Below are 23,175 nucleotides of genomic sequence, written 5' to 3'. Positions count from 1 at the left end.
ATGGATTCACCATTGTGCCTCATCGAAAACGACAACGGCGTGCTCCAGGCTGTCCCCGAGGCCATCAACTATCTTATGACAATTAACCAGCGAGTTGTCATAGTGGCGGTGGTCGGATTGTTCCGCACTGGCAAGTCTTATCTCATGAACAAGCTGGCCGGCCGGAGAGAAGGTGAGACACCCGTGCAGCAGTAGCCTGTTGTTGCGCGCCATTTTACACCTCGGTAGACAATAAAGTTCTATTCTGTTCTATTCTATTCTACCGCGCTCATTCACTTCTCTAATCCTTTATTTTCCTAACGAAATTAATGCTCATTCAGGATTTGCTCTTGGAGCCACCGTTCAGGCCAAGACTAAGGGCATCTGGATGTGGTGTGTGCCTCACCCTAAAAAAGCTGACCAGACTCTGGTGCTGCTGGACACAGAGGGACTGGGGGATGTAGAGAAGGTGAGGGTTGGCAAGTGACCAGTCTTCTTCCCCACTATCCTTGATAAAAACACATACATTATAGGCCCTACTTTGAATGTTAACATACAACTATTTTAGGCCTGATTGAATTCGGTCATTTCAATTGTACGATGATTGAATTTGATGTTGATGTAATTGTGACAGATCACAATGATGACTCATGAGGCCTACTGTGTTTCAGGGAGATTCCCAGAATGATTCCTGGATCTTCTCTCTGGCTGTTCTGCTGAGCAGCACTCTGGTTTACAACAGCCAAGGGACCATAGACAACCAGGCAGTGGAGAACCTCCAGTATCCTTTGGGGCTGTTGATATGTTGTCGGTTCTGTGAGACCTCCAGAGCAGAAGATAGGGAAGAGCATAGTGAGACCAGATCTCCTTTACAGATGTGCCCTGCTTACAGTACAAACAACATATACATTAATTCAGTGGCAGAGTACAGAAAAATACAAAAAGACAAGTGAAAACAGAGACAGCATTCAGACAATACTGACTGTGTACCGACTTGCAAACAGCAAATACAGTAATAAAATAGCACAGCAGGAAAATTCAAAGTAGTGAGTACAATATAGGTACAGAGGTGCTTTGGTAATGAGGGCTCTTTACATCAATAAGACTCCATGTTGTATTCTCCTGAGCTCAAGGGGGGGCCAGTCTGACCTTTGGTATCGATGTGATGATGAGTTCTCAACCCTTCACCCGTGATGAATCTGAAGGCAGGGTCACTGTGACAGAGAGGGTCAAGGGACTTTAGGACAGAGGCTGAGGTGTGCATGTTCAGAGTGTCACACTTGTTTCTATATAGAAATCCAATTGTTGTACCCAGAGAGTTGTACACACGGAGATACCTTAATAATAACTCAATGTTTGTACCATATCTATTGGCTCTACAGATTTAGCTGCTTGTCTGCCTTGTATAACACATTTTTATTGACAGTGATATAGTGTACTAGTGTTGGACACAGCCACATCATACTTAATTAAACTAATGTTTCCTTATATAACATGCCCTTATTGAAAATGTGTTGCCTTGAAAGGCAATCACACAGATCATTTGAATAGGAAAATAGGCTACATAGACAGTTTAGACGTTTCCATATAACCTATAACATTTTATTGAGAGTCTTTCCTTAACCAATCCCAGATATGCGTCCGAGCTAACAGATCGAATCAAGGTGAAGTCCTCCGGCGATGAGGACGAGGGAGAAGACAGCCAGTTTGTCCAGTTCTTCCCTAACTTTGTGTGGGCAGTGAGAGATTTCACTCTGCACCTCAGCATCGATGGCAGAGACGTGACTGCAGATGAGTACCTGGAGCATTCCCTGGAACTCAAGAAAGGTATTTTTATGGGTTGAATCAATACTGAGTGTTTTGAGTAATATTTCTTTTGCCCGCAGTCTAATGGTCTTTATATAAGAAAACTAATGTTTCCTTATATAAATCTTTAAAAAAAACACTGCTGGCATTTTCTGGAAGTTGCTTCCTCATAAATGAAATGAAAGTGAATCTGAATGTCTGAAAGTCTCAAGTCACCATAGCGACCTTTGGGGAGAATTCAAGGCCATAGTGCCCTTGGACAAAACAAAACGAGACATAAACTGTGAGAATTTAGAATAGGGATCTGATATGAAAATGTACACGTTAATGTATTTAAAAAATAAATCGAGTAGTAATAAATTTACCAGTACATTTATAAGATTTATAGAAATTAAATAGTATATTCATTAATTAAATAGTAGGTTTATATTGCTCTAATGTATTTAGTTTGGCTATAAAACCAACTCCACTTATCAGTACGTACATTTGCCCTGGCAATTTTTATGGTGAGTTTGCCTGTAGTTCAACAATGATTGTTTGAATAAAAGCTGTCATTACTGATGCTGTGAAGAAGTCATGATTGTCTCAATCCCCCAGGTCGAGATAAGAGGACCCTGCTCTACAACCTCCCGCGAGAGTGCGTGCGCAGCTACTTCCCCTCGCGCAAGTGCTTTGTGTTCCCAACCCCCGCCTCCCCGGCGGACATGCCCCGGCTGGAGGCCATGGACGAGGCTGAGCTGTGCCCCAGCTTCAGGCAGGCGGCAGACGCTTTCTGCTTCTACATTTTCCAGATGAGCCATGTGAAAACTGTCAAAGGGGGCCTAAAGGTTACTGGACGAAGTAAGCAAGATGGGCTGCCATAGGCCATGTTCACACTACACTTCTTTTAACGGCCAGTGCTTTTTTTTTTACATGCAACCTTGTGGGAAAAGGCAAAAGGTAGACACATTTTTAAAAAGCGCAGCTGCCACCGCCTTTTGAGTTAAATTTTGTTTAACTTTTCAGAAAAGTGCTGTGTGATGTCAAGCACTTTTCTGACAGATGACCAATCAGGACGAGGAGAATTGGTACGCGTGTACCGTCCCTAACTTGGGTAGCCTACCAGTGCCCCCAAAAGACTTCAAGATGGATAAAGAAGCCTCCCGGTTGAGCCACTTGTGATTGCGGTTTCACATTACACAGAGTTATATGGCATGGGTTACAAACAATCCATTTATATGAGGTTGTGATATGCCCCGTACTGCTGTCGGCCGCGGATGATGTCATGTAGGCTACCCACAAACGGCGCCTTGGCTGGTCAGATACACCCTCCTTCCCCCCCTCAAACGCCAAAGCCAATGCAAGTAGCCTACTAATTAATTTGCCATAATTTTAGCTGATGGCTATTCATTTATAGTAGGCTAGGCCCTATATAATACTACTAATTCAGTTGACGTTAGGGATGATTTTGATAATGGTTGAGTCACCGTTGGCTAGAAAGTAGGCTATGATTCCTGTTGTTAAGGTTACAGAACACTCTGAAGAGCGCTGAAAATGTGCAGAAAGCAGCGCTTTTTGCCTCCACCCAAAAAAGTCTAGTGTGAACACGACCTAACCCTATAAATGAACGTTGTTGTTCACATCTGCATCCATTCTGAGTATGAGTGGCCCCTTAACCCCCTTAACCCTCAACTGCCCTACTAACGGAGCTATCCAGAACATTGGATAGAGTACACATACTTTCATCACATGAACTAATATCTGTCTATGGTTGCAGTGCTTGGCCAGTTGGTCAAGATGTATGTGGAGACCATTGCCCAAGGAGGAGTGCCCTGTCTGGAGAATGCGGTCCTGGCCATGGCCCAGCTTGAGAACCAGGCTGCTGTGGAGGAGGGTGTGAGGGTGTACAAGAGCGGCATGGAGCAGCTGAAGGCCTTGTTCCCCGTGGAAATGGGCCAGATGTCAGAGCAGCACCGCCACTCCGACGAAGAGGCCACCAAGGAGTTCATGAAACGATCCTTTAAAGACCAGAATGGGGATTACTTGAAAAATCTTGTGGTAAGAGCAGTAATTTGGTTTTCTCTGAGCTACTGTACTGTATAAGTCCAGCTTCAACCCGGTGCATTTACACTCACATTGTAGAACCAACTGTTCATGTGTCCTCATTGGACTCTTTCAGGAGGCTGTTGCAAAGCACTATGCTGACCTTCTCATCCAGAATGAGGAAGTCTCACAGAAAAAGTGTGAGGATCTGCTGAAGGATCTGTTTGCTCCGGTGGCTCAGAAGATCCAGGAAGGATTCTTCGCCCAATCAGGGGGCTACGAGACTTACTGTAATTACCATGACAACTTGGTGGCACAGTATCGCTCAACGCCCAACAAAGGAGTTCGGGTAAGAATGTTGCAAGTTATCTGATGTCTTGTTACAGCAAAATAAAAAATCCCTCAATTTATGTGATAAACATACTACTACATAAACATAGTACTATAGATCATATTTATTTATTTTACATTTCTTTTCTGTGTAACTTTAGTCCACTGAAATAACCCTGACAGTGTTGAATAATGAAACCCGATGCATCATCCTAATGAGGGCTTGGTTCTGCAGGCTGAGGAGGTTCTGGAGCTGTTCCTGAAGGAGAAGAGCGGCGAGTCCAGCTCCATCTTACAGGCTGACAAGAAACTCACTGACAATGAAAGAAAGATCCATGGTAAGACCCTTGCCCCAAACTTAAACGATTATATCCCATTTAGTCTCAAAACGTTTGACCAATCCAATTACTGTACAGTATACAGTATGGTCTGGATTTAATTTACATTTTTTGTCGACTGGGTTAAAAGATGTTTTGCACTTGGCAACTCATCAAACTCGTCATCACACAGAAGCAAGTTTATAAACCAACTAGCAAAGCTAAAACTTAGTTGTACCCTACATTGACTAGCGTTGCAAAAAAGTTTACAAAGTTCCAGAGAAATATTTAAAAGCAATGCGCTGGAGCAGTGCTTGTACAGTGTTCCCAAAAAGGTGGACTTGGCAAAAATGTTTTTGGGCCGTGTATTTACATGCTCCACTAGAGATGTAACGGTATGAAAATCTCCCATCATGATTCTATTGACCAAAATTATCACGATAATCAGTATTATTGCGGTGTTGTTAAAATGTACTGGAAATTTTTCAAAAACTACTGATACAGTACACACTGAAATCATTCCACCAAGTTTTATATTGAAACTATTATATTGCTAACTTTGCTTGTATTGCTGGACAGTACAGTATTAACAGTGTCTTTCAAAACGTGATAATGAAAAAAACACGGTTGTAGTGATACTTTTACCACAATAAACGTAATTTTATCGTGGTTTATCATTATACCGGTTATTGTTACATCCTTAGCTCCAGCGGTTGCATCTTGATTGGACATTGTCAATTATTTCTCATTTGGTGTCTTTACATATAATATTGACCAATCATGTTTTGCATGCATGAATCTCAAACATGTGAAGGCAACTTTTTCTTGACATTTCCTTTGTGGAATCACCCAGAGGAGAGGGAGAGAGCGGCGGTGCTGGAGCAGGAGAGGAAGGCCGCGGAGCAGAAACGTGCAGAGATGGAGCACACCATGGAGGACGATCGCAGGAGCTGGGAGGAGAAGTGTGAGAAGATGGAGGATAAGATGAAGGAGGAGTTGCAGCACCAGCAGGACGAGTTCGACAGGGCTTTGGACTGCAAGCTGAAGGAGCAGAGTGATCTTCTGGAGAAGGGCCACAAGGAGAAGGCTGAGTTGTTGAGGCAGGAGATCGAGGACTTGAAGAAGAACAACAAGCCTGAGATATCAGAGACTGGTTTCTTCAGGAAGCTTATACCATTAATCGATAATGGACTGAATACATTGAACACCGTCTTTCAATATGCGCTCCAAAGGGAATATGCCCAGCCATCACAATATGCACAGTCATCATCTTGTCCTATGATGTCTCAAGACAAGTCTAAAGACGCATCTTGAGAAATCAATATGACATGTCTATAGACATGTGTCTTGAGATGTCTTAAGACATCTTGGAAATATGCAGACATCTCAAGATGGCTTAAAATCTGTTGATGTCTTGGAAATATTTAATCTTAAATCGTCTTGTGATATAAATATTGTGTGGGCCTTTTTTATCTTTTAAATTAAACTAGGCCAATTGCACAGTACTAGTCTATCATAATACTGTGAATAAACAACAGTGATGTACAATGGCATACTTGCATTTTATTACAAAAATAGTATTACATTTTTAGGTTATTACAAAAATAGTATTACCTTTTTAGGTTATTACATAGCCTATCTAATGAGATTTCATACTGATCCAAAATACTTCAGTTTACCATGAACATACATGGTTGTGTATCATTGATAAGACACCAAGTTGGAATCACTGCAGTCACAAAAATGCTCTAGACTAAGCTATTATAACCCCAAAATGGAGTTAGTGAATAAATACAGTACACAGCACAACTAGTATTGGTCAAACTTCTGACACACAGTAAGTGCTTTGCTAATATACAGTCACTGTTTATGAAGGAAGTATACATTCGTGTGTGTGTGTGTGTGTGTGTGTGAGAGAGAGAGAGGGAGGGAGAGAGAGAGGGGGGCACACCAGCTGCATCTGTAGGTGTGTCACAGCCATTCCATGGAGCCAGCCCTGCATGCACAATATCAGGGGCCTGGAGCCAGCCCTGCATGCACAATATCAGGGGCCTGGAGCCAGTCCTGCATGCACAATATCAGGGGCCTGGAGCCAGCCCTGCATGCACAATATCAGGGGCCTGGAGCCAGCCCTGCATGCACAATATCAGGGGCCTGGAGCCAGCCCTGCATGCACAATATCAGGGGCCTGGAGCCAGTCCTGCATGCACAATATCAGGGGACTGGCACCCGAGTCTTAAATGGAACAGGACCATAATGAATTGAATCAACAGCTGTCTTTCTACGGTCGGGCCGAACGGTTACTAGGCAGTTTCCTTCAGCTCCGTTCTGCCCCGGACTCGTGAGAACCGTTACCATCTGTCTTTCCACTGTCGGGTCCGCTAACGGTACGGAGGAGGATTTGGTTTATTTTGGACTATTTCTGTTTTTTCTTTTTATGTGCCTACGTGAGCGCACAAACCGTAGGCCTACCTGGCGTGATGGTGACAGAAAGAGAGAGGAAGTCCTTGTTGATAGAATATAATAGGCACAGGAGGAAGACACAAATCAAAAAAAAAAAAAAAATTATATACACACATAATTGAACAGTGTAATTGACGCAGGTCTGATCTATAGCTTACATCACAAGTTAAGGAATTGAGGTAATGTTAATGTTAGCTAATGCATTTGGGAAGGAGGCAATGTTAGCTAAACCATTTTCAACACTTTGAGATTGTCTCTCAGTGAAAAGTGCTTTATGAAAATAAAAACTTATTATTTATTTATCTATCCATCTACCTGTTCATGAGGTCATACAGTCATACATTAGGTGGTGGTTGTAGTGAGTGTGCTTGTCAATGTGGACATGAAAATAAAAACTTATTATTTATTTATCTATCCATCTACCTGTTCATGAGGTCATACAGTCATACATTAGGTGGTGGTTGTAGTGAGTGTGCTTGTCAATGTGGACAGACTCGGGTCCAGTCTCTTCCCACCCTCTGTGAGCCCTCTAGAACCATGACCTTTAGGCTGAGGTCAAGGCTTAAGCCTTTGGGCGAACTGATCCAGGACTGTCAGTAGCTCCTCCTCTTCTGCAGGAGAGGACCTGGTGGAGGCCAGGGGCAGGTGTGTGGCGACCGCCTTACGGTCTTCACGCCATTGAAGGAGAGACGGTGAAGCAGACATGGAAGAAACACCTCGTCATTCAACACTGACAACGCGCTCTGGTTTCTATGACAACACGCTCCGGTTTCTATGTAGTCACTGCAAAATAGAAGGTGTAAAGAAATATCCAACAGCTGACTACGTTAAGTCTAAAGTCACATTGAAAAGTCTAAAATCACTTGCAAATAGTTTCAAGATCTCCAGTATGTTCCTCACCCTGGAAGAACAGGCCACTGGGCTGCTTGGCAGCCATAGCAGACACCGCCAGCCACACAACAGTGTCTGCTCCCATGGCCTCGGTCCTAAGCTTGTTCTTCATCTTGGCGTGGAAGTCAGGCATGGATGACTGGACAGCTATAGAAAACACACAAACACACACTCACAAAGTTGAATTGGAATTTCAATTCAGCCTTCGCTAAGGCCCGCCCCCCTTAGTTACTGTTGCTAAGTCCGACAAGCTTTCGGAGCCAGCATGGGGCTCTGTTGCTAACGGCTCCCTGGAGAAATAGGGTCTAGTTTTGGGAAAAACAAAAAAGCGCTTTCAGACAGAAGCAGACGGAATGGACGACCATATGCATCTGAAGGACATATTCAGGATGTCAAACTGACTCAGCAAAAAAACAACAGCAAGACAATAAAGATAGAGATTAGAGTAAAAGTGGACCACCGCACCAGCTGGCGATTCAAAGGACAACGACAACACTGTTCCTGTAAAGCGGGTACTGTAGGTTACAGACAGGGGCGGAGCCAGGATCTCTTATGTGAAATGGATTATGTTTTATGCTGCCATTTTTGGCCAGGTCGCTCTTCGAAAAGAGGTTTTTAATATCAACAGGTTTTTTTACCTGGTTAAATAAAGGATATTTATTGATTCATGTGGATGGGCCTGGAGAAATGTAACTGGACCACACACCCAGGGGGACACACGGTAGGTGGGCGGTCTGGGGGTCCTCCTACATCACAAATCCAATGTGCAAATTCTCTCACATCTTTCGGGATGACCAAGCATTCGATAGTGCAAATGGGAGTGATCCAAAGACACAAACTCCGAAGTGAATAAAATACACCTGAAATACTTCAAGATATACATTTGACCCAGGGGTGCTCTGGGCCAGAGGTCGTACCTGGTGTATCTGCCCAGCCAGGATGCATGGAGGAGAAGTGGACCTCTGTGTGTTTGGACGCCCATCTCTCCGTCAGAATCACCTGCTGTCTCTGGCGCAACGCCACAGAGGGGCATATCAACAGAGAGAAGAGATCAGCTTTTTCTTAACTACAGTCAAGTCATGCAAGATATTATCAACCTTCGGTGTCACTCTGCTCATGCTCAGTGAGGGAGTGAGACCTCCAGCCATGTGCTTACCTTGTTCTGGGCGTAGGCCATGGTGCCGTCAAACCTCCCCTTCTCCGACTGCAGGTCGTCTACGTTCAGCTTCTGCACCAGCATTCCTCCTGAGGACACCGTGATCTGCAGGAGGAGGACAACTATAATCCACGGTCATTTTTCAGGAGGGGACACAAAGCAACACCCAAGACTTCTAACTCGGCAACACATTTTCTATTAGTAAATCAAACCTGCACCCACTAAGCAACCAGTAGATTTATTTAATGTCTCTGACATCAAGTTTGTTTGATTTCTTCCCTCATTAGCTTGCCCTATTGCACTATATCAACTGTATGTATGCTATTATATTAATTGTATGTCTATGTTTTTTAAATGTGTATCATGCTCTGTATGCACTGTATTGTATGTATTGTATAGGAACCTGCCGGAAACCAGTTTGTAAACTGTGTCAGGCCAGTCTGTTTGTGACTGTAATGTTACTATTGGACTTTTCCTAATAAAAAAATAAATACAAAATAAATAAAATAAAAAAATGTCCACAGAAATCAGTAGAAGGCCGGCGGTTCAGCTGCAGGTGAACACAGTGGGGGAAAGCTCCGGAACACAACCTTTGTACAAAGTTAGCATTGGTATTCAGTGTTAGGCTGTGTTGAGGACCGGCCTGGCTCACCACGCGGGGGTCTTCAGACTTCTTCAGGGTTGGGATCAACGCTGTGGTGAGGACGTATGTTCCTGAATATGGGGAGGGGGTCATAGGTCAACTCAGACACACTCAATACACTCAACAACAGTTTCCTCTCAAGTGTTGTTGTTTGTATGTCAGTACCATTTACTGTTTTGAAAAGCATTACACAACATATATATTAATTAATATTCAAGGATGGTTATTTGTTGGTTTTCATGTGTAAGATATGGTTTTCATATGTGTAAGATATATAGGTACCATATATGTACAATGAAATGCTAGACCGTACAGTTACACCAGGCAATGCAGTTACAGACATGCATGTAAAGACATGCATCATCATGGATATATTGTGGTTTTGTTCTCAGATGCAAATGTTTTTCTTCTTCTTACCGAGAGTATTTGTGGCAAAGTTCTTCTCAATGCCCTCCTCTGTCAGTTCTCTCTGGTTCACCATGCAGCCTGCATTGTTTATCTGGACAAGAGAACAAACTGAGAATTGTAAATGTGATTCACTTCAGTGGCCAGCCCAGTAAATAGAATGTGGAATGATATCTCTCACCAGTACGTGAACACTATTGCTCTGAGTGAAGCTCAGCACAAACTCCCACACTTGCCTTACGCTGGACATGTCCACAATGTGAACAAAGACATTCTGGAAAGAGGTGTCAAAGACAATAGTGAGCAATGACTAACTACAAGGCTGTTGCAAGGCATTTTGGCAGTTATGACGTTTGCGGAAAAAGACGTTATTGTAGATATGGAACTTTGGCCTGAATTGAAGAGTTAGTCGGTCTCCATTTCTTTGGCAGGTAACAAACCATTTGAACAGCAGACAAGGAACCTGCCAAGTGTGGCTGTTAGGAAGCCTCCCAAGTTAATAATAATAATAATAATAATATATTTGCTTGCATTTGTCAGCCCATATGAATAGGAGGCGTGGTCAGATACTTGACTGACAGGTAACCCAATCACTCCTCACCTGGTTTTTACTCTGCTCCACAATTTCATCCTTGGCAGCTTCTGCACGCACCTTGTTTCGACACACTAGGTGAACCGTCCCCCCTGTAGAGGGCAGCACAACCCTATATCAAACATATTACACTGTATTGTGCATGTTTTGCAACCCAGGGCAGCCAGGGTGGGTGGGGGGTGTAGTTTTTGGGCTATTCCATCAGTCCAAGACCCAAAACCTCCACCCACCTGGGCTAGTACTGCTAAACTAGTCAACTGTTTACCGTGAAGGCCTCAATGCACCAAGCTAGCATGATTGCATCTGAGACTTTTATGAGACTACGGTATGCTGCCTATGGGCTCACTTTACACAACTCTGTTAATCATTAGCTCATTGAGATCACAATGGAATGTCACACCGAATAGCAGTGGTTTCTGTGAGCAATTATATCACAAACAAGTTATTCACTGTTCTAAGATATGAATACACTTTAAATAAGGCGTTTAGCTCTCATACTGGACCTCGTTTGGCTAGTTCGTGGGCAGTAGCTTTTCCAATCCCGCTGTTGGCCCCAGTGATCATGAAGGACCTCCCGCTGAGGGTCACGTCCAGGTCCCCGGGGTTAAAGTGCTTCGCTGCAGCTTCATGTCCACTTCTGTAAAACACCAGAACAAAATCACTGGCAACGAATATGCTCATAGTTGCCCAAGTACATACAATTGGTGACAGAGGAGTATTGACGTGACACAGCAGCAAAGGTAGGAAAGTATGTTATGTTGAGCTGGGTACTGATGCAGCAGCTTATGCAAGACACATCCATACCATACCATACCATTTTATTTATAGAGCACATTTAAAAACAACAAAGTTGACCAAAGTGCTGTACAAGTCAAACAACAATAACACACAAAGAACACATAGTAAAACATACGCAGTAGGCTATGTCACATAAAAAAGTACAAGTCCCTTAGGCCATGTCAGGAAAACGCCAAAGAATATAAGTGAGTTTTGAGGCGTGATCCACATTAACCAGTTCATTAGCTCAGCAAACTGGCCTCGTAAGCGACTCGACCCAGGCTCACTACTCACGTCTAAATCAAGGGCGTGTTGAGCTGTAGGTCGTGCTAGTAACGTAGTGCTTTCTAATACACGTTACGCATTAAGAACAGACGAGCTCAGTTGTAACACGCCTGATTTACCGTTACTGTAACAGTAGCAATCAAAAGCAACGAGCAGGACTAACTTACTTGGTGTACTCTTGAAGTCCTTTTACAAACCAAATGGCATTTCTGTAAAATGACATGTTTATGAGAAGTGTTGCCCTTAAAACTTGTAATTAGTAGCTGACCAGCATGAGCAATTCATAAGATAGTAACCAAACAACACGCCCATTTATGCAATAGGGTCTGACTTCTTCTTCTCTCGGGTTTAAAGCAGTTTCTATCCTCTTCTTCTCTGTTTGTGTCCTCTTCGTTGCATCACTGCCTCCTTCTGGTCATGTTTGGTCTTGATGTTTGACCAGCGCAAATACAATGGGGCCCTATTAGTGTTTGAGAAGAGAATGACCTAAACCATATAGATGATGTGCTAATGCTGAATTGAGGTGACTAATCATACAGTATAGTAGACTACTGCTTCTTACAGTCCCAACTGCAGACTGCAGCATCAGTAGCCTACACCGTAAAAATAAAATAATAATAAAAATCGAATTTGAATCAGAAAAGTAGCCTGGATAGAAACGGCAACATCTAAAATATAGACAAGCGCATTGTGTTGCCTCTTGGTATGAAATGCGCTATACAAATAAAGTTTTGATTGATTGACTGAGCAATAGCCTATACCAACACAAATACTAAACAAATAAAGGATCAAACGACACACAGATAGGTTATAGGCTACAGTAACAGTAGTCTAATGTTTTGCTAAGGGTGATATTTAGAACCAACTAGGCCTTTCCTACTCCGAAACAACCTTAGATTATAAATCATATGGCTTCAAATGTAGTGCGCACCCTGGGCCGACTTTATCTGATTAACTGCCTATTCTTTTAGAGATGACGTGGTTGGTGCACTTCTGTAAAAGGCGGGCTTAGTCAGTGGGTTTCTGGGATGTGATTGGCCCATTTGACGGCCTATTGGCCCACTGGCTCGGTCCCTTATCACCTGGTACCTGGCTGGTCGGTCTTCCAGGGCGCAGCGGGGGTTTCACCGGAGCCAAGTTCACTTGGAGCCTCAAATATTCAAATATTCGACCCGAAGAGTCCCGCTATTTTCAATTCCGGTGAATTATGAAGAAAGGAAAGTTGACAATGAGTCTGTTTTTCATACTGACAGGTGACTATATTTTAATTGTTCTTATTTTTTTCCAGTAAACTATACCTCACCTTTCCTGTAAATTGCAGACCTGCGTCACTAGATAGCAAACAATGTGGATGAATTGACTGCACCCATGCTGGTTGTCTTTGTCCATCCATATGTTGTACATACCGATGGTTTCAACAGCCTGGCTAATCGTTAACTTTTAGGCCACCATTTCATATCAGACACTGCCCTTTATTTTTCTACTGAACAAGGAAGTGAAACTTTGTGGGTAGCTTTCTTTTTATTGAGCCCATAGTTTTAAAGTTTCTTTAATATTTTACCTTGATCTAGCTTTGGTAAAGTCCACTGCTCAAAATATCTCAGCTATTGTGATGAAATTTTGAATGAAATTCACTGTTTTCATGTAATTTGTGTGCTTGTGCTTGTTAAGCCTAGGCCTACTCTCCATGTCACCCATGACTCAAAACTGTCCAGTAATCTCTGATGGAGATTGAGATACTGACCCTCACAAACCTCTCTGTCCCAGTGCTGCTGTCCAGCGCCTCAGGCCTCGAGGTGACCATCTCCCAGAGCGAGTACGAGGTGGCCCGGGGCGATGACGTCACCCTCACATGCTCATTCCAGCCCGCCAATCCCCTGGGAGACGGACAGCTGGTCATCATCACATGGTCAGCCGCGGCAGACAACCCCGATGATCCAAAGGTCAGTCAAATCCAGATCCTGGATCAGATCTTGTGCCTCATGTGGATGGGGAGGAGGATGATGATGATGATGATGATGATGATGATACAGTAACTACATACTATACTTTCAACTTTTAACAGAAAAAAACTAGCTTTGTCACAAAGGATAACATCTCCGGGACAGAAGAACTGTACATGTACTGACTAAAGAAATGTGGTTCCCACAACCCGTCAGTTAGAAAAGTGCTTTCTTCCATCGCATTGTGCAGTGATTGAAAAAAAGATTGAATTTCACATTTATAAAGATACAATTCAAATGTTAGTTTCATCTGCCATATTCTGCCCTCTACTGCTGGAGGGATGAGGGCTTTGAAATAAATAAGTCCAAAAGTGCAAGCTGGTGTAAATGAACTGCACTTAGAGCTTTTATCCAAAGCGTTTTACAATGACGGCCTCTCATTCACACACCAATGGCGGCAGCTGCCATGCAAGGTGTTAGCCTGCTCATTGGGAGCAGTTTGGGGTTCAGTTTCTCACCCAAGGACACTTTGAAAGGAGGAGCTGGGATTCGAACCGCCGACCCTGCGATCATTGGACGACCCACTCTACCTCCTGAGCCACAGCCGCCCTCATAAAATGACTGCTTTTCCATGTTTTATCTGTTTCCGTACAGGTCACCGTCAGCACATACTATTCTGAGCCACTCACTATGGACGTGAGTCCGTCCTACGAGGGGCGGGCCTCCATGACCGTGGACCTGGCCCGGCGCCAGAGCGCCCTGCGCCTCACCAGGGTGACCCTGCAGGACAGCAGGGAGTTCCAGTGCAGGGTCCAGATCCCCATGGATGACGGAGGGAACCCGGCGGCCATCACGTCCCTCCTGGTCCTGGGTGAGGAGACGAGAGGCAGTCAATCCACCCGCACTTCCATCTACCCATGTTTTTATCCTTTATTGCAAACAGGGGGACTCTGTTGAGACCTCTTTCACAAATACTGCCTGTGAACAGTGGAGATTGTCGGCCATTTTACCCGTACTGTGCGTGTCCTTCGTGCTGTTGGACTGCATTTTGTTTGATGACTGAGTTCAAGTCGTTGGGAGCTGTTTGCACCAGGCTCACACCCTGTCATGTCCCAATTCTGCAAAAGCTTTACTGCCCCCTACTGGACGGTGGTATAAAGCTCAGGTGAAATAAAACGTTTCTATTTGGCTGTGAAGACTAATCAACTGAGCTTAGGCTGAAATTGTCATAGAATGAAATTGTCTGTGTTTCCCTCATAAGAGATGTGTGTACTAGGGATGTTAATACTTAATCCACTATTGATTAATTGCAGATAAGAATTTACTCGAGTAAGATTTGATTAATTGCTTGTTAAGGGAACAGAACTTTTTTCTTTGGAACGAACGTTATCAACGGGAGCTGTGTGAAATGTAATCATGATTTAAGGTCTGACTGCACATGAGGGCGCCACGCCATGTAGTGAAGGCTAATTGGGATGCTGTGAAATTTCCACGACACAAAAAAAATTAAGCGAGCAAATTGCAGTCCGGCGCGGGACGTTCTTATTAATTAATCGACTATCGTTTATTAAGGTTAACAGTTATCGATTAATGAAATTCCTTGAAATTTGCAACCCTAGTGTGTACAAAACAATGAAACCCCAGGAGGAGTATCTGCTGCTCAGGCAAACCCCTTAAGGGGATACACATTAAACAAACAAACAAACAAACAAACCCAACCCTTCCTCTCCCCGCCCTAGTTGCCCCCTCCGTGCCGGTGGTCAGGGTGCAGGGCACAGCTGAGTACTGGAACAACATCACGCTGACCTGCGTCTCAGAGGAGGGCTCCCCCAGACCCACCTACGCCTGGCAGGCCCTCACCGTCAACAACGCCCCCCGGCCCCTCCCTCCCAGGACCACAGAGAGTATGTGTGTGTGTGTGTGTGTGTGTGTGTGTGTGTGTGTGTGTGTGTGTGTGTGTGATTATGTTTCCTGATTTTGTTTGTTGTCTTCCAGAGGATGGAGTTCTGTCTCTCTTTAATATCTCCATGGAAACCTCCGGATTCTACATCTGTACATCGACCAATAAGATCCGCTCTGCCAGCTACAACTACACCCTGACTGTGACGCCTCGTGAGTGCTCCGCCCGGCAGGGTCCAGGCAGGGAGGGGGGGCAGGGGACCAGAGAACAGGGGGACAGGGGACCAGAGGACAAGGGAACAGAGGACAGGGGGGCAGAGGACAGAGGACCAGAGGACAGAGGACAGGGGGGCAGAGTACCAGGGGGACAGGGGACCAGGGGGACAGAGGACAGGGGGACAGAGGACAGGGGACCAGAGGACAGGGGGGCAGAAGACCAGAGGACAGGGGGCAGAGGACCAGGGGGACAGGGGACCAGGGGGACAGAGGACAGGGGGACAGAGGACAGGGGGGCAGGGGACCAGGGCAGTGGGGACAGAGAACAGGGGTGGGGTCCACACAGCTGTGTCAAGACGACTCTCATGCTTAAAATACCGGTAACCTCTTGGTTTTTGTTGTGATTCAGAAACTTACTCCTCTCACCTCCCCCACACCCTCCTCCTCTTCCCACACCTCTACCTCTCCTCCTCCTCCTCCTCCTCCTCCTCTCCCCACACCTCTACCTCTCCTCCTCCTCCTCCTCCTCCTCCTCTCCCCACACCTCTACCTCTCCTCCTCCTCCTCCTCCTCCTCTCCCCACACCTCTACCTCTCCTCCTCCTCCTCTCCCCACACCTCTACCTCTCTCCTCCTCCTCCTCCTCTCCCCACACCTCTACCTCTCTCCTCCTCCTCTCCCCACACCTCTACCTCTCTCCTCCTCCTCCTCCTCTCCCCACACCTCTACCTCTCCTCCTCCTCCTCCTCTCCCCACACCTCTACCTCTCTCCTCCTCCTCCTCTCCCCACACCTCTACCTCTCTCCTCCTCCTCCTCCTCTCCCCACACCTCTACCTCTCCTCCTCCTCCTCTCCCCACACCTCTACCTCTCTCCTCCTCCTCTCCCCACACCTCTACCTCTCCTCCTCCTCTCCCCACACCTCTACCTCCCTCCTCCTCCTCCTCTCCCCCCCCCCCCCCCCCTGTTCTCCCCCCTCCTCTCCTAGCCTCCATGTCGATGGGGGCCACAGCGGGCATCATCGTGGGCGTCCTGGTCGGGGTCCTGGTTCTGGGGCTGCTCGTCTACTGCTGCTGCTGCAAGAAGAAGAAGGATGAACCGGAACACGAGGAGTACGCTTCCCTCGCTCTCTCCCCCACTAGTACTTTAGTATGTGTGTGTGCGTGCGTGCGTGCGTGCGTGCGTGCGTGTGTGTGTGTGTGTGTGTGTGTGTGTGTGTGCGTGTGTGTGTGTGTGTGTGCGCGTGCCTGCGTGCGCATGTGGTGCATGTGTGTTTGTGTGCATGTGTGTGTGTCTCTCTCTGTATCACACTGTGCCTACTGTCTGTCTGTGTTTCAGGGCCCCTGAAGTGGTGGCGCTCAACGACAAGCCTCCTCTTGAGGAGTTCGGACGAGGAGGTTACCATGACGACCTGCCAGACGAGAAGGCGGAGCCCAGCGTGGAGCGCCTGGACCGGCCGGCCGAGAGGGGGGAGGAGCCGGACCTCCGCCTGCAGTCTGGGGACAGCCGGGTCAGAGCAGCCAATGCCTACGAAGACCCGCGCGATCGCCACGGCGGCAGCCGCGACCGCCTCGACGACCAGCACGATCGCTACAGCGAGAGCCGCGCCCACAGTGGCAGTCGGGATCGCCTTGACGACGGACGTCGCTATGGCGGCAGCCGCGATCGCCTCGACGACCAGCACGATCGCTACAGCGAGAGCCGCGCCCACAGTGGCAGTCGGGATCGCCTTGACGACGGACGTCGCCATGGCGGCAGCCGTGATGGCCTGGATGACAGGTCTTACCACGATGACTGAGCTGATATCCATGTTCCAGAAACAGCAGAACGCCCCCTCGACAATTCGGCTGCATCTCTTCTCCTTTCCTTCCTTCTTTTTCACAACCCCACTACTAGATCTGACAGCAGTCAGGATAGGCCTGGGAGGAACTTATGGTGCATTCGTTTGTGGTCGGAGGTGGCAAGTCACAAGTGGCAAAATACCTACCTTCGACCTGTGTGCATTCGAGCTATAGCGAATGATATAATGATGATATGATATGATATTGACATCAGCCGGCAACTGGGGGCTGAGAAACATATCCGAATTTGCGATGAGGAAGTGCGAGTTCATGCGGTGTTTTATTTAATCATTCCTAGTAGCAAGTCGCACTTTGCCACCTCCCAGTTATAAACTAACGCACCATTAACCTCTGAAGCTTATCTGACCTGTTGTCAGAGTAGTAGGTATAAATCAGGTCCTGTGTGGTGACGTCACCCGTAGGTCCTCTAAGTCGTTTCCCGTCACACCCCTGTCCAGCGCTCTCAGCCCCCGGCCTGCTGAGGGGAGCTGGACAGAGACGCAGGAGCTCCAGTCTGAACCAAACACAAATGCACCTGACTTGATGGACCAGATTCAAATTGTGATCTAAAGCCCAGCTCAATCTACCCCGTTCCCCAGCCCTTAGGCCTTGTTCCCTGTACCTCAATCTACCCCGTTCCCCAGCCCTTAGGCCTACGTGTTCCCTGTACCACTCAGAGCCCTAGGAGAGCCCCACCTCGCTCCACCATCACACAGGTCTACACTGGACTCTGTTCTGATAGATGTCTTCGGTCAGATGTCTGATATTCTTATGTCTTATGTATTCTTATGTCAGAAATGTGATGTAGAGAGAATAATATGATCCTTGGGGGACAGCAGGCCTACAGCAGTGCCTTGTAGGAGTTCACCTCCCTGTACACTCATGTTCAGGTGGACCACACCTGATTTGAGATTCATCTGTTTGATGCAACCTTTATGGTAATACAATCCTCTGAGTGACCGTCAGTTGACTCAAAAGGCAACAGTTTTCATTATAATTAGTTGACAGTCATGTTTTTTTCTATTATCTTCTTAAAAGAGTAGTAAAGGGAAATGCATGTTTAGCCCTGTTTTAAGGTTACTTAAGATCATATACAATGGTTCAGATCCAAAAATTGACAAAACTAGCACTTTTGAGAAAGTCTGATAATTGCTCGACCACCGTTTTGGTCATACAATGGATGTGGGTGGGCACCGTGAAAAATATTTCGAAAACATGTTAAACTCGATTTCAAAGACAAGAAGCTCACCGAGGGGGTAATTGGTGTCCGTTGGTGTTCTGACATCAAATTTGCCGCAAAGTATGAATCCTGTAGGGTTTTATTGATCATTTTATAAAATCCATTGACTTGTATTGAAGCGACCCTTGTAGATGTGTAGATCAATCCGCAGAGGGGATTCAGGAAGCGGAACTACTTCAAGGCATTGTGCGAGATCGGAATCAGTTCAAGTGGAAGTTTACACACGTATGTGCTGCGACTAAATAGTTATATGCTAAATATTTAAAAAAGCCTCTTAAAAAGAATCTTACTTTATGGCAAATTATATGTCAGAACGCCAACTAACACCTGTGAGTTTCTTGTCTTTGAAATTGAGAGTTAGGGTGGTAGAGCAATTATCAGACTTTCTCAAAAGTGCTAGTTTTGTCAACGTTTTGATCTGAACCATTGTTTATGATCATAAGTAACCTTAAAACAGGGCTAAACATGATTTCCCCTTTACTACTCCTTTAAGTACACATGTTCTGTATCAGTGTGGGTTTGAATACCATTAGTGGACCTTTAATGCCATGACTATGGGTTGTTGTTGTTTTTTATAAGACTAAGGTTTTTAAATTATTTTTAGAAGGCTTTGAAATCACGGAATGGTTTAGAACATGCATTTATATTTTTTGATTATTTCTATATGGAATAAATAATTAATTAATGATAATACATTTTGGGGATATATATTTGACATTTTTCAGTTTTACCAATATATTTTAATACGTTAATTACGTTTAATTACGTTTTTCGAGTATGTGTATGATTTGACTTGAATGTAATTGTTTTTGTTTTGTTTTTCTTGTTTTTTACTTTTATGAAATTCCACTGGTTCTGACTAATCAACTGTATACGCTTTAAACTTGTAATAAAGTGACAGTAAGAATGTCCAGGACTAAATCCTACCATTTTGTCTATAGGGCTCAAAATTCCTCACTCTCTGACCTAAATGTATTAATAATCTCATTTTTCCCTCGCTGCACACCAGACCCGTACACCTCATTGCATAGGTGAGCTATACCACAAATTGTACCGCTGTTCGCAGTTCCAAATGAAGTAATGGGGGTTAAACTATATTTGCCATGTTCCGAATGTATCATGTTTACAGTGTGTCCTTATAATAGCCATCGAAACGGAAACAAAGCATTTTTGTAGACTTTATTATTTGGATTGAAGTCCTCCCTCCCCCACAGTTGAGTTGGTATGTTCCCCTCAGTCTCAGACCGACTCTTCGCTTCTGGCTCGTTTCTTCTCGGCTCAGTGGACCGAGGGATGACGCGAGCAGCGGGGAGACAGACTAATCATGAGGACTCATTATTACTAGCCTAAATGAACAACTTTTTGTATTCAAAATGGACTTGAAGTTAGACCGATGGATTATTTTACTAATGGCTGGTAAGTGTATTTGAATCTGTGTGGAAAACTCTGGAAGTGCAACAGGTTGATCCCGTCTGGAGGAGCTCTGTTCCAGTCGCTCTGCTCTGAATCCGCTCTGCTCATGAACATGGGTTTATATATGGGTTTAGGACATGGGTCTGTCCTTTCACATGAACATGGGTTTATATATGGGTTTAGGACATGGGTCTGTCCTTTACATGAACATGGGTTTATATATGGGTTTATATATGGGTTTATATATGGGTTTAGGACATGGGTCTGTCCTTTCACATGAACATGGGTTTATATATGGGTTTATATATGGGTTTAGGACATGGGTCTGTCCTTTACATGAACATGGGTTTATATATGGGTTTAGGACATGGGTCTGTCCTTTCACATGAACATGCTTCTACTGTCTGTCCTTTCACATGAACATGCTTCTACTGTCTGTCTGTCCTTTACATGAACATGCTTCTACTGTCTGTCCTTTCACATGAACATGCTTCTACTGTCTGTCTGTCCTTTACATGAACATGCTTCTACTGTCTGTCCTTTCACATGAACATGCTTCTACTGTCTGTCTGTCCTTTACATGAACATGCTTCTACTGTCTGTCCTTTCACATGAACATGCTTCTACTGTCTGTCCTTTCACATGAACATGCTTCTACTGTCTGTCCTTTCACATGAACATGCTTCTACTGTCTGTCCTTTCACATGAACATGCTTCTACGGGCCTTACTCTGTCTGTCCTTTCTAACTGTCCTGTTGATGTCTGTCTCTTTCATGGTCCTGTGAGTGTTATTTCGTGTGTGTGTCCTGGGTCGTATGTGTCCAGTAGTCTCCGTGTTGAGACCGTTACAGCCCCAGGCGTTACATATTAGAGGTAAGAAAACAGCCTACATAAGTTAGTGACCAGTCACATTGAACAATATTTGGGTGGTGGATAAACTATAGTCTACAAGGCTGAACAAAATGAGTTTTCCTTCTGAAGAGGGGTGAGTTGTATCCCTCTAATCAGTGGCCTGTGCGGGAATGCGTGACGGGGGAAATGTATCAGTTTAGGGAGGAAATGTATCAGTTTAGGGAGGAAATGTATCACTTTAGGGAGGAAATGTATCACTTTAGGGAGGAAGCACTGATGACTCAGGACATGGGAGAGCGGTGAACACACCACCGGTTCAAATGACCAAGAACACCACCGGTTAAACTCTCCCCGAGTGACCAGCCGGCCTGGGGTCTGTCTCAATTATCTATGTTTGGTCTGTCTACACTGTAGTCACGGTTTATGATGGTCATCTAACAAACTAAGGGCAGGGAGACCTCATCTAAGAGATAGTAGCTATATTGAGGCTGTGTTGTCTCACCTGCTCCCCCAGAGAGAGCTCAGCTGCATGTCAGTGAGCCGGTCAGACTCATCTCCTCTCCTCTCTCAACGGTCCTGTTCAAATCTCTCACCGTTAATTGGCTATTGACACCCAGCTGGACCTGATGAGGTAAGCCCATTGGTTGAGAGAGTCCCCCCTACCCCCTCTCTGTTCCTCACATGGGACGGGTGTTTGGGGGGGGGGGGGGGTAGAGCCAAACAATGAGCCGACCAAGATCCATGAAAAGCAGACAAAGGCAGGGCGGGGGCTCCGTGGGAGGAATGTATGTATGGACTCATCACCTCCCCCCCCCCCCCCCCCCCCCCCCCACCTCCATCTCTCCCCCCCTCCCTCTCCCATCCCTCCCCCCCTCCATTATACTGTAATTAGTAGTAATAGTAGTACTGTATTAATCCTGGGAAGGGGGGGGGGGCAGCACTGTTACAGCAGCAGAGGACAACAAAGTACCACAGATTAGGATCAAAATGAACAGTAAATATTAAATATACAGAGATCCAAGCGCACAAGAGTGCAAATAGTATGAAACTGTAGATTCCCTACAATGCCTCAATCATGCAAAACATGTCAACAGTGTGCGATAGTTCATAAGTGTGCATCCTGTAGTAGTTCATAAGTATGCATACTGTAGTAGTTCATAAGTGTGCATCCTGTAGTAGTTCATAAGTGTGCATACTGTAGTAGTTCATAAGTGTGCATACTGTAGTAGTTCATAAGTATGCATACTGTAGTAGTTCATAAGTGTGCATCCTGTAGTAGTTCATAAGTGTGCATACTGTAGTAGTTCATAAGTGTGCATACTGTAGTAGTTCATAAGTGTGCATCCTGCAGTAGTTCATAAGTGTGCATACTCTAGTAGTTCATAAGTGTGCATCCTGTAGTAGTTCATAAGTGTGCATACTCTAGTAGTTCATAAGTGTGCATACTGTAGTAGTTCATAAGTGTGCATACTGTAGTAGTTCATAAGTGTGCATCCTGTAGTAGTTCATAAGTGTGCATCCTGTAGTAGTTCATAAGTGTGCATACTGTAGTAGTTCATAAGTGTGCATACTGTAGTAGTTCATAAGTGTGCATCCTGTAGTAGTTCATAAGTGTGCATACTGTAGTAGTTCATAAGTGTGCATCCTGTAGTAGTTCATAAGTGTGCATACTGTGTTAGTTCATAAGTGTGCATCCTGTACACATGTCCTGTACTGCCCTGCCTCCTTTAGCATGTCTACGTGGGCAAACATGTTGTGCAAGAGCTGTATAAAAAAAACGGTGAATGTAAATGTATGTAATGTAAACAGCACCCATATCAATCAATCAATCAATCAATCAGTCAAAGCTTTTCATACCCAGATGCAACACAATGCGCTTTACAGAGAACAAGGGAGGAGGGTATACGACCCACCCCTACATATTCCAGCACATAGGAGAACCTGTAAGAGTCTGTTTGAGCCTATTGAGATCCAGCCTGTGAGCGGTGCTTCTGCTGATTGAGATACGCCCGCTGAGCAGGGGGCTGGGAGGCTTTGTTTTCATTTCCTGTCTTCTGGGAACCGTTAGAGAGAGAGTTCCTGTGGCCACACCCAGAACTAAACCAGC

At 45.2% G+C, this 23,175-nt stretch overlaps 4 protein-coding genes across 5 annotated transcripts in view; 3 read left to right on the top strand and 1 right to left on the bottom strand.

Annotated features, from left to right (window-relative positions):
• Positions 1 to 5,768, top strand: LOC311320333 (guanylate-binding protein 2-like; the record flags this gene model as incomplete). The annotated part of the gene is made up of 10 exons (XM_084452064.1): positions 1 to 172; positions 321 to 448; positions 651 to 760; positions 1,613 to 1,806; positions 2,383 to 2,625; positions 3,542 to 3,822; positions 3,944 to 4,156; positions 4,373 to 4,475; positions 5,308 to 5,607; positions 5,746 to 5,768. The coding sequence occupies 10 exons, from the start codon at positions 1 to 3 to the stop codon at positions 5,766 to 5,768; spliced, it is 1,767 nt and encodes a 588-aa protein (XP_084308190.1).
• Positions 5,769 to 7,472: 1,704 nt separating this feature from the next.
• Positions 7,473 to 11,967, bottom strand: dhrs12 (dehydrogenase/reductase (SDR family) member 12; the record flags this gene model as incomplete). Of its 2 annotated transcripts, none has more annotated exons than XM_084451665.1 (10): positions 11,834 to 11,967; positions 11,108 to 11,241; positions 10,614 to 10,696; positions 10,194 to 10,286; positions 10,025 to 10,106; positions 9,617 to 9,678; positions 8,965 to 9,069; positions 8,726 to 8,816; positions 7,818 to 7,955; positions 7,473 to 7,585 (listed from the first exon to the last, which is right to left on the bottom strand). In XM_084451665.1, the coding sequence occupies exons 1-10, from the start codon at positions 11,887 to 11,889 to the stop codon at positions 7,473 to 7,475; spliced, it is 957 nt and encodes a 318-aa protein (XP_084307791.1). In that variant the 5' UTR covers positions 11,890 to 11,967. The 2 variants fall into 2 exon arrangements, with proteins under 2 accessions (XP_084307791.1, XP_084307792.1); XM_084451666.1 differs by lacking the exon at positions 7,473 to 7,585 and adding an exon at positions 7,669 to 7,700.
• Positions 11,968 to 13,390: 1,423 nt separating this feature from the next.
• On the top strand, positions 13,391 to 17,520 carry LOC311320332 (cell surface A33 antigen-like; the record flags this gene model as incomplete). The annotated part of the gene is made up of 6 exons (XM_084452063.1): positions 13,391 to 13,609; positions 14,264 to 14,480; positions 15,349 to 15,513; positions 15,605 to 15,721; positions 16,711 to 16,834; positions 17,061 to 17,520. The coding sequence occupies 6 exons, from the start codon at positions 13,391 to 13,393 to the stop codon at positions 17,518 to 17,520; spliced, it is 1,302 nt and encodes a 433-aa protein (XP_084308189.1).
• A 2,595-nt stretch (positions 17,521 to 20,115) lies between these two features.
• The window catches only part of LOC311320564 (immunoglobulin-like domain-containing receptor 2), an 18,781-nt gene continuing 15,721 nt past the window's right edge, over positions 20,116 to 23,175 (top strand). The window contains exon 1 of the mRNA XM_084452346.1: positions 20,116 to 20,219. Coding sequence (XP_084308472.1) covers positions 20,177 to 20,219 — 43 coding nt within the window. The 5' untranslated portion in view covers positions 20,116 to 20,176. The remainder of the gene's footprint in view (positions 20,220 to 23,175) is intronic.

This window comes from Borostomias antarcticus (genome assembly GCF_949987555.1).
Source record: "Borostomias antarcticus genome assembly, chromosome: 17".
NCBI lineage: Eukaryota > Metazoa > Chordata > Actinopteri > Stomiiformes > Stomiidae > Borostomias > Borostomias antarcticus.
This window is presented reverse-complemented; position numbering and strand designations above follow the sequence as displayed.